Source organism: Sitodiplosis mosellana, unplaced genomic scaffold (assembly GCF_009176505.1).
Source record: "Sitodiplosis mosellana isolate CC-2019 unplaced genomic scaffold, AAFC_SMos_1.0 Smas_scaffold_3627, whole genome shotgun sequence".
NCBI lineage: Eukaryota > Metazoa > Arthropoda > Insecta > Diptera > Cecidomyiidae > Sitodiplosis > Sitodiplosis mosellana.
The window spans coordinates 1-12,067 of record NW_022598869.1 but is presented as its reverse complement, the minus strand read 5'-3'; the positions used below and the strand labels follow the sequence as shown (position 1 = coordinate 12,067).

Here is a 12,067-nt window from a genome sequence, read left to right as displayed (position 1 = left end):
AGAATCTTATTTAATGTTATTTTTCCCATGGCATTATGATCGATACGTTGTTTTTAGCACGATGTTCTACGGATGTGTGTCTCATTCCTCGGGGTACTAGTGCCTGTCCGTTTTTTGTATCGTGAAATTTGATTTCCTTTTTATCTACAATCGTAGCTTCGGCTGTTGTGCTGGTTGATTGTATTTGTTGCCTACAGTGGTTCTCGGATTTTACTGAACGTAAGCGCTTTTTTGAATGTAGTTGGTTTACGCAGTGCATACAACCGCATTTTTCCAGACGTTTCAATGTTTTTTTGTTTTTGTTGCGTTTGTGCGATCTCCACCAGTTCATGACGATGTGGATGATCATGTTCGTACAAATATTCAATGCTATGTAAATTTTGAGCGTTGTTTTTACTTCTGACACGCTATCGTCGATTCCTTCGATACTTGTGATTGTATCGTTCGTCAATTTTGTTATTCTTTCTTGCATTTGCCTGTCTTCGGCTTCCAGTTTGTCAACGTATTGTCCGGCTATCCAAAACCCAGAACTAGGTAATGGAGCTGCATTTGCCGCTGGACAATACATTGAAATGGCCATTACGAAAATTAACATAGCCGACGTTGCGAGTTTTCGTATTTGTTTTGAGAATATGAGTACACATGCGATGAATGTTAAACACATGCATACTCCGATGATCGTTGTCGTTGTTGTTTCAATGGATTTTGCGGACGTAGTTGCATTTACTGGCGTTATTGTCATTGCGGTGGTCAGTAATGCCGTAATTGAAGATGTACCCATATTTTGAGTACGGTTGGTAGATTTTTTTAAATCATTTTCAATCGTTGATGAGTTTGGTATTTCGTTGGCATCGTCGATCGGAAGTGGAGCCAACTTTGTTAATGGACGTGTCAAAGTATTGTGCGATGTTTTTATCGTTGCCACTCTTATCAGTCCGTCTTGGCCTGGATGTACTTTAATGACTCGGCCCATGGGCCATTGGCCCACGGGTGATGACTGATCGTTTAAAAGCACAATGTCGTTTTCTTTTATGGCGTTTTTAATCGTTTGCCATTTTTTTCGTTGCTGCAGCGTATGTAAATACTCACACTGCCATCTTTTCCAGAACTCACGTACCGTTTGTTGTACCCTTTTCCAGCGGTCGAGATAACTGATCTTGCATTCATCCAAGTTTTCGCTGGCGATTGCTGTTGGGTGTGAGTTTATAAGGAAGTGTGCAGGCGTCAACACTTGGATGTCGTTTACATCACACGAAATTGGAGTCAGAGGTCTTGAATTAACTGCCGACTCAATTTGCGCTAGAATCGTCGTTAACTCTTCGAATGTGAATTTTTGTTCTCCCATCACTTTCATTAGATACATTTTTACTGTTTTTACGCCAGCTTCTACCAGGCCATTGAAATGTGGTGCGCCCGGTGGTGAGAATTTCCATGTTATTCTCTGTGTTGACAATTCGTTTGAAATTCGCGTGTTGAATTCCTCATTTTCGTTGTTACTTAATTCGTTTAATAATCGATTTGCAGCCACAAAATTGGTTCCATTGTCGCTGAATATCACTTTTACTTCACCCCGTCTCGCGATAAAACGTCGTAGTGCAGCAATAAATGCGTCAGCTGACCTGTCACTGACCAACTCAACGTGCAACGCTTTCGTTGACATACATACAAAAATGCAAATGTACGCCTTTACTACTCTTGCATTTCGGAGTTTCGATGTTTTGATGAAAATTGCTCCCGTAAAGTCAACCATTGTGTTTGTAAATGGCTTGCTTACGACTGTTGTTCTAACCGCAGGTAAATTTGCCATTTTTTGTTGCATTGTTTTTGGGTTGTGTCTACGGCATATGACACACCCGTTGAGTTGTTTTTTTACCGCCGAAAGACCGTTGACTATCCAATATTTCTGTCGGATAAGTGATTCGGTCAACCTTGGGCCAGCGTGAAAATTATTTTTGTGCATATCACGAATGATTAAAATTGAGATTCCACTTGCTCGCGGATGGGAAAATGCAGAGAAAAACCGTATAATATATTCATAAAAGTAGAATTGATATCGGTGGGCAGCAAAATTCTTATCAGTGGCAGCAGAATTATTACCTAGTGTCAATGTCTCGATCAAACACTGAACTTGACTGCCCTTCTGACTTCATTTGTGACCTTAAAACTCGACCGGAATTTGGCTGTTTCGAGGCAACATTTCCAACTACCACATTTTTCCTGGCTTGGTTTTTCTTTTTGGACGCTTGAAGAGAAATAATTTGATGTACAAATCGCACAAAATGTGAGAATCAAAACACGAAAATTTCTTATATGCTCACAACACTCATTTGTATTGATATCTGGATCACACACTGAACTTGACTGCCCTTCTGACTTCATTTGTGACCTTAAAACTCGACCGGACTTTGGCTGTTTCGAAGCAACATTTCCAACTACCACATTTTTCCTGGCTTGGTTTTTTGTTTTGAACACTTCACAAATTAGAGGAAAACTTGATATGAAAAAATTGTATGAAATTTGCAAATCAAAACACGAACAATTCTTATGTACTCACAACTGTTCATTTTGAAAAATATTTTCGTTTTTTTCCCTCTTCTATCTGTCTTTGCATTACATTTCATAATGCACAAATTATCCTCAAAACGAAGATAAACCGGGATAAACGAACTATTACTATGATTAGAATTGAACTTTGCGATTGTTTGAAAATTTTCAGGAAATTAATTCGTAAATTTTAGTTTATTCATCGATGTTTACATGAGATCGTCTACAGATCACGACCGATGCGAACCAGGAACGAAACTAAACTGAAAACTTTCGCTGTGTTTGCCGATGACAATCTCGAAATGCTTTTTTGTGACTATTGCCATTCGAATAGCCAAAACATAAGAATACTCCACTGGCCGCTCTCATACAGACTGCACGCAAAGCAAGAGTATCTTATTACAGCTAAAACAACACCATACCGATCGTTCGCATACGCTGGCATACGCCACATTCTCATCAGGAGATTTTGCTGACATGATGTTTATAAATCAATAAATAACCAATTTATTGTTCGAAGCGTTTGGTGACTCGAGTACGGACCACTTGAAAAAGTATTCACTTATCTGAATGGTAAACTCGGTCAAAATGCATTTAAAAGAAAAGTATCGTATTACAACAAAACGTATAGATCCTTCGTATGAACCATAATCTGAGGCGAAGATTTTACTGACCTAATGGTCCAACGAATAATTTGTATGAATCAATAAATTACATATTTTATGTTCGGAGCGGTCGATAGCTCGAAAGTAAAATGTGAGCAGCGGACGAAGGAGCTACTCAAAGAAAATCTAGCGGAACAATGATTCCGATTTACCGGTATTAAAACCAATCGGAATTATGAATCGGAATAAATGTTCCGAGATTCCGATTTATCGGTACTCTTCAATGTTAATTACTTATTTAAAAAAATTGGTTGGAAAATCTATATATATAAAACTGAATGTTCGTCTCTATGTGTGTGTGTGTGTATGTCGGGTAGTTATCTCTCCTTTTTCAAATTCATGGCTATATTGTTAGGCTTTCCGTTTGGTTTCTCGCGGCCTCAGGAAGGATCTTATAAATGAAAATCTCTTTTTCTTTGATTTTAATTCCATCTACATTAATGTACAGTGATGTATGTATGAAAGACTTTAATAAGAGACCGTACGATGAGATGATTGAAAAAAAGAGTTTCTTAAACGATAGATGGATATTTGTCTGAGAGATGTTAAGTTGTGTTGTGTTCCTAAGCATACATTTGTTCATTACAGATAGACGTTATTCAGATTTTTTATCTTTTCATTCGATACGAATTGTATGCAAAGGTAATTTCGGGGAGTAACAAAGCGAAGGTTCTCAATAAAACAGAAATAAAATAAAAATAAAGACAAAATTTGTGTAGCAACAAAATAACGAGATATATTTGAATCAAATGTAAACAATAAAGATGACATTTCACTTCATGGCATTAGTTAGAGAAAGAATGGGCGCGGCGCTGCAAACGCCAGTTGTCAAATGTCAAAACAAGGTTCCATCCGTCGCTTGCTTATTAAACATTTTATCGAGATAGCTTATTATTTACGTCCACATTTTTTGATTTAATTAAAATCAAAGTTTATTCTCCAAATATTTGACTGATTTGCAGTTCTTCGATTAAAGTTCAGTTTTTTCAATACTTGATTATTTTGCATTTTTGAAAGAGAGTAGAATAAAGTTTTCAGACGACAATAAAGACAATCAGACGTTTCATTTCATTTGAATACCCAACATCAAGATTCTCGGAATCATAATACAATTTTCCATAAAATACATGAACGTACTGTTGTTTTGTTCTGAAAATTCTTATAAATATCCTAGGCAAAATCTGAATAAAAGCTGAACGCTATGAAAACGGTGCGGAAAAGTTCGTCTTACGGAGGTAAGACTATTTCTATTGACTAGATCGAGAGGAGAGTATGTGAAAAAATTCTAATATATTTTGAAAGAGGAGAGTATGTTTTCTGGTGATTCTGTTGGCGTTAAAGTAGAGTATGTTGTAGTACCGTCTAAGCTCTGCGGTCTTCACGGTTTTTGCGGAACTGATAGGAGATAACAACATGGTATTTTCGGCAAAGTTGTAGTACTCGAGGTCTTCTATAACATTGCTGAAGACATCTATCCCTTATCTCTTATCAGTTGCGCGCAAATCGCGCACATAAAAAAGCAAATTTTATATAGAACTTTTTTTTCATATCATTTTTCGCGCTTTTTGTGGAACTGATAAGAGATAAGAGATAACTGACTTCAGCAATGTTATAGAAGACCTCGAGTGCTACAACTTTGCCGAAGACACCAAGTTGTTATCTCTTATCAGTTCTGCGGGAACCGTGGAAAACCGCGAGGACTCGCCAAAAATGAACATACTCGCCTTTAACCATTTTTGAGTCGAAAGAAACTTACTCTTCTCTTTCATAACAAAGTCAGATGAACTTACTCTCCTCTCGATCTAATCAATAGATTTATATGTCTTGTATTTCATATAATTTGAACGAATTCTTTTATTTGCTGTTATAGAATCTATTATATTGCAATTTCATAAAATCGAAGAATGGAAGTGTTTCGCCATATTCACGGAACTTTTCATCAAAATTTTGAACCATTTTCTGGGCGGCTTTATGTTCGGCTTCTTTAATGGATGAATCTGATGATTCGGTGCGTGCCCCATTCCACTAAGCTTACTCTGTAAGTTGACTCGTTGTTGTACTCCGAAGGATGCCGTACTTGGTAACTGCAAGACAGATTTTTTAAAATTATATTTTGATATAAATGTGACAGTATCATTATATAAAGCATTACGTTGGTTTTGGCAAATGATTATCTTCACTGAACTTATTGAGGAGCCCCATGGCATGAAACTTTCTAATTGATGGAATGAATAATGCACACAGGTTTTGTTTGGTAATTTTTCCATTATCCACCAGCATTACTGAATTGACAATAGATAAAAATAAATAGAAATATAATTAGAATATTTATATATGAATATTTCATGAATGTTTCATCTTGAAGGGTGGATTATGATCCATTTCTGAAACTACTTACGAAGCATCAAAACTGCATTTCAGTTTTGCCTCAATTTTCTTGTTCCCAGTTGCTCTTGCTTCAATGCCAAATGCTTCCATGGTACAAATATTTTGTATAAAATGCACCTTCAAATCACTTGTAGCACCTTCCTGCTTGCAAATCATATGTAGCAGATATGCAACCAACAATTTAGTGACAAAACCATGCTCGTATTGGGGTTGGTTTGTCTCCAAAATATTCCAATCGTCATTTCGTCGCTCAGCGAGCTTCTGTTTAGTAATTGAATATTTAATTTAATAAATTCGTTACATAATATCAATAAAAATTATATTACCCGCCGGCTCAGAGTATCTTGATCAGAATCCGAATCCGTACTGTCTATGCTAAATCGATGTCCGAGATATGTAATTTTGCTTGACTCCCGAATGATCTTGGATTTGTAGATAGTATTTATGTACTCTTATGAAATTGCGTGCAATCAGCTCGAGTGTCGTTTCGTTGAGTGTCAAAATCCAAATTGGCTTCTAATTAAAACGCTTATTCTTCGGTTGAATTCTCTCTCATTTTAAATGATCGACTTATGGTCATTCATTATAATTTGACAGAAATATTTTATCCCCTAAAACGCCAAACGCTATAAATTTTTTAAATTTAACGTTAAAAATGTAATCTCGACGGATTCTAAGAGCACTAAATGGGCACTAAATCCATGGACTATTTTCAAATTTAGTGCTCAATTTTTGAAATACTTGTGTGTCCCTGGCGAGCCTCTTTACAGGTATAAAAAAAGGCCTCAAATCATGACGAACTGCATCATTACTTTTTAAAAGTTAGCTCGTTTAAGCGTTTAATTGCAATCGGCGTTTTCAGTGTACAGCTTATTGCTAAAATAATTCAATTTTATGCCATTTACTCGTGTTTCTGAGGGGTTAAGGTGTATGATTACTTGTACAAAAATGTTTAGCGGACAATTTTACGTGGAAATATTTTTGCCAGATCCAAAATTGTTCACTGATTGTGTGTAATATGGTCGACAAGTGGCCAAAATCGCCCAAAAATGTATGAAAATCACATATTTTCTATCGATTAACGACTTTTTCGCCTATTTTCAATGACTTTACACAACTAGCTGTTGGAGAAAAATGTTCAGCATGAAATTTTACATGGAAGTGGACTCATTAAAATCAAAGTTTTTGCATTGTTAGTGTCTAAAATGGCTCTAAAAGACTAAAATCATATAGAAATGGCAAATTTTCGAACCAAATATCGATTCTTTCACATTTTGAATGCTTTGTTAGTCAAAATCATAGCATATGAAATTTATCACGCGCTTAATTCATGTACAAACCTATCCCATGCACCGAAAGATTTGTATACTTACGATCACATAAACAATGAGGCGACAATGCGGCGCAGCTCTCGGAATGTTTTATCAACACACAGTTTCTTTTGTAAACACACCAATACGATTTGGATTTGGATTCGGCTGCAATTTCGAAGCGCTGAGAATTTCAATCGAACGACAATTGTTGCGGAATATCATTTTGAATAAGATTCAGTTTGATTCAATCATTTGGTCAGTTAACATTGCATCGAAATGAACCCAGTTTGCAAACATAAACACGATAAGTTTTGTTTTGTGTGTGGTAAATACATTGCATTCCACGGCCACTCAATCTTCGACAGCACCGAAATTCCGTGCAGATACATTTGTTTGTGCGTACGAAAAATGGAATGTTTTAACGGGCTGCTAGGCGCTGTAAGGTGAATTTTACCAAGGAATGCTTGATCGATATTTTCGAATTCGATGTAGGCCGCAACATGCTTCAATACGTATGGGCGTAAGTCATCAGCCGGCAACAAGCTGTTTCCTCGCGGGGCGTGAGCGGCGTTGGTTTTCTTTTGATCAATTTTCTTCCTATTGCCATGGTTCGTAAAACGTTCACCACAACTTCTCATATGTCCAGCCTTGCTGGCTTCCGTGACACAACGTACAAAACAATATGGGCATACCACATCCTCTTGGTCATGAACTTTCATGTGCCTCTTGAATTTCGATTGGAAAAGAAATTTTTTCGGGCAAGAAGGACAACCAAACAGACGACCGGGTGGGTTTTCGTAGACACCGTGTGTCACCATGTGTCGTCTCAAAAGTTTTTCCGTCCCGAACACTTTTTTGCAACGGCGCCATTCGTTTGGAACCACTTCACCGGCAATTGCGTTACGTTGCACTTTATCTTTCTTTGTTGGCGACAATCCACCTAACGCAAATTGAAAATTCAAATTTTAAGAATGGGACGAATGTTTTCGATTAATTTCTAATCAGAAATGAATAAAAAAAAAAACAATTCATTCATTTGTAATCATTACGAAAGCTATGCACTTACCGCTTGTTGAAGGTTGGGCAAAATCTTCTTCGGCTGAATCCGACCTTTCGCCAACCCCCCAACGAACTGAGCATATCATCGACAAAAATAATATTAAATATGCCCGCCTCGTTGATGAAGAAAGTATTCTACTTCCATCGTTGCATCTTACCCTGGGAATAGCTACGCAGTTTCTCAAAGCCGTTGCCAAAACGAATAAAACAGCCGATGATAAGCTTCATTCATTTTATTCAAAAATGACACCAGACAGATTTCTGGCCAAAACGTTCACTGGACCTCAGGTGAGGGATATTTTGAACAACCATGAATTCTACCGAGGTTTAACTAAAAAGGAACAAGACGCTTATGCTGCTTTCAAAAACGTTGTGTATGGATTTCTTGGAAACAACAAAGACCCCAATTACCGGCAACTCGTTGCAACAATGATAAGCTGCTTTGAAAAAATTGATGCATTAATGTCACATGTTTTCGGTCAAATTTTGGTATAATATATCTGCCCAAATCGGACATTTTGTCTGCTCATTTTAGAAATTCATCTGGCCAATTTAGACTTTGTCTGACCATATTAGATTTATCCGGAAAAAATGTTGATTTCGCTCAATCACTGAATGTAATTGACAACATTTCACTAAACAAAAACTAATAAAATGATTTGAATTACACGAATGCTTTAGACTTTAAATTCTCAACGTTTTGAAATTGCAGCCGAATCCAAATCCAAATCGTATTGGTGTGTTTACAAAAGAAACTGTGTGTTGATAAAACATTCCGAGAGCTGCGCCGCATTGTCGCCTCATTGTTTATGTGATCGTAAGTATACAAATCTTTCGGTGCATGGGATAGGTTTGTACATGAATTAAGCGCGTGATAAATTTCATATGCTATGATTTTGACTAACAAAGCATTCAAAATGTGAAAGAATCGTGACTAAGTTCTGTGTGATAGAAGTTGTCATTAAAAGACAGGTGAATTGTAGTCGATGGTTGATTAAAGACTGACGATTTTATTCATGCACTTAAAGAGTATATACAATAAATTGCTTAGCTGACTTATTTAAATTCTCCGAATTCTATTCAGGTTATTGTTGCACTTATAACTAAATAATAATTATTTCTTGCTTATGATTCATTATTTCGTGCGATTTCATTATTGTTCGATTCCAGTTAATTCAAAATTATGTCAATAGACATTCTCCGGGCCACCTTTAGCGTGACTGGCGGTGCTCTAAACGGCGAGTCAAATCTTCAGATAGATTTGGCATCGAAATTGCACGTGGTAATCTGATTCGTCTATTACCCCTGATGAAATTTACAACGTAGAATATCAAGCATACAACGATGAACAGAGTGAAATAGTTTACTGAATAGTTATGAATGTCATGAATGTCGATTTTTTCCTTTAATTTAGATTGATTTTCGATGAATTTTAAGTGATTTTGTAGTTTAGTCAAATTAGTTTTGGCAAATTCGATCAAATTCCATGTTCCGTTTGAAATGAATGGCTCGTACGAAGTGAGATTGAATTGGAAATTCGGAATAATGAAATCATGTGGCGCGCGCTCTAAACTCTTTTGGGGCATTAATTCAAAATTATCACCCCGAAGTACGCAATTGTCGTTCAATTTTAGGGTTCCAGAGCCAATAGCGCTGTGGTGATTTACACTATCGCCGCAAATAGATATGAACTTTTCCACATGCTTACAGAAAAATAACCAATTGTTCGGCTCTTCGAGTTCTAACCATTGGTAACGCAAATTTACCTTGGGTAACTCGCAATTCGAGTTGGCTTCATGATTAAAGAGAGACCACACACAAGATTTGAATTGGCTGGTTAGCCACTTGCGGGGCTCGAAGCAGATGACCATGTCATCTGACTGTTTTTTGCATTTCAGTTCATGCTTGTTTCTAATCAATTGATATTTTTGCCGATTTAATGACGCGATAATGACTTCGAATTTAGCATTTATTTTCAGAGTTTCGTCATTGTATACAAATGGCGTTTCATACATATGATACAATTGAAACCTTTCGTCGCTTATCAATGGAATGGCAATTCGAAAAAATAGTGTCTTATTTGTGACAAACGGAGTGATGGTTGCCAATTTGTAGAAATCGGTTCCATCCGGAGGTGCCTGTTGGTCTGATAAATATTCACTCATTATATTTAATTGACCCTTTACTTGAGCAGGAGTTATTAGATGATGATCGATATGATTTTTTCTAGCGCCAGTAAGTATGTCCAACATGCTATCTTGTTGATGCTCATAATCAGAGATCATTTGTAAAAGATACACAGACATAGTATGAAAATGCAAAACTGCTTGCTGGTCATTGGTTTGAACACGTACCAAACCTGCTAGATTTATTATGCTTTCTCTCTGATTTATGATTTCCCGCTCATCTTTTTTGATTATATTCATAGTGGAATTTAAAACAGAAGTGTGGTTTTTCAAAAGAGTGAGCAAATGTTCGTCATTTGATTCCAATCTTGACATATCGAGAACGTATTCTCGTCCGAATTGAGAGTCTAAAACTCCAAATAAATCGCCAGCAATGTTTCCAACAATGTCAAGTAACGCTCTTTCTGCTCGATGATGCTTAAACGATACTATTAACTCATTTCGTTCATTGATGTCGTTGATACGATTTTCAATTAGTTGACAAAGAGATTTGCATGAGCTTTGCCCCGCCAGTTTTTGATTGCATACGTTTTCTAAATCATGTAAACTTCTTTCCATCATCGATGCTTCGTTGAGAAATGATTTCATGTTTACATAAACAATCGAGTTCCAATTGGTGTAACTGAACTTTGCATGCGAAATTTGTTCGAAAAACAAACCCGGCGAGGTGTCAAATTTATTCAATTTGAACGGAACGATTTGATTTGGGTGAGCATTCACTTGAATCACAAAAGTTGCAAGCAATGCCGTTATTATCGGAATGACATTAAATGTTTGTTTTGCCGGTTTGGATTTTGTAACCCGTGCTTTACTCGCTGTTTCAGTTTTTGCAATGTGTGCTTTAATTGTTGCCCGGGTCTCCGCATCGTATTCAATCGGCAACGGAGCGATTTTGGTTATTGGTCGAGTGAAAGTGTTATTGCGCATTTTAAGTGTTACCACTCTCGTGAGTGCGTCATGACCCTTGTGCACGTCGATTACGCGCGCCATTGGCCAAGAGCATGGTGGTGAATTCTCATCTTTTACCAAAACTAATTCATTCAATTTTGGTTCTTCTTTTTTCGTAAACCATTTTGATTTGGTTTGCAATTCATTTAGATATTCCGTTTGAAATTTTTTCCAAATGTTTTGACTCATTTTTTGCACCAATTGCCAACGTGAAAGCCAGTTTACGTTCGTTTCGATGTAGCTTTCGTCGGGTGGTGCCAGTAACGGTGCCCCAATCAAGAAATGTCCAGGTGTTAGGCAATCGATGTCATCAGGGTCAGTAGATAGTGCACAAAGTGGTCTTGAATTTGCACATGCTTCCACCTGATACAATAATGTGGACAATTCTTCAAATGTTAGCGCAGTTTTTCCGATTGTTTTTATTAAATGAGTCTTTGCAACTTTCACACCAGCCTCGGCGAGGCCATTGAAATGAGGCGCACCAGCGGGTGAGAAATGCCAAGAAATGCCTTGCTTTGAAAGTTCATCGCAGATTGTTTTGAACTCTTCTTTTTCGATTTCAAATAAATCACTTAGATCTTTATTAGCTTTTACAAAGTTTGTGCCATTGTCACTGTTGAAGCTCTTGATCATTCCACGACGCGCTACCAATCTGCGAACGGCAGCTATGAACGCGTCGGCTGTTAAATCTGATACTAGTTCGATATGAAGTGCCTTTGTAGCCATACAGACAAATATTGAAATGTAAGCCTTAGAAATTTTACCAGCCCTACCTTTTGCCGTTTTGTATGGAATTGCACCGGTGTAGTCTACTGCTACGGTGGTGAATGGCTTTTCAACAATGTTTACGCGATTGGCCGGCAAATCTGCCATTAATTGTGACATGGTTTTTTGTCTTTGTTTGAAGCAAGGAATGCACACACACAAAAATAAGTGTATAGATAATTTACTTTACTATTTTTAT

The 12,067-nt window shown here is 37.1% G+C and overlaps 1 protein-coding gene across 1 annotated transcript; it reads right to left on the bottom strand.

The window, feature by feature from the left end:
• Positions 1–397: 397 nt before the first annotated feature.
• LOC129571897 (uncharacterized) lies at positions 398–11,988 on the bottom strand (the record flags this gene model as incomplete). The annotated part of the gene is made up of 3 exons (XM_055451770.1): positions 11,329–11,988; positions 1,118–1,441; positions 398–997 (listed from the first exon to the last, which is right to left on the bottom strand). Coding segments are annotated over exons 1-3 (1,584 nt in total), but the record flags the coding sequence as incomplete, so codon positions are not given.
• Between the last annotated feature and the right edge of the window lie 79 nt (positions 11,989–12,067).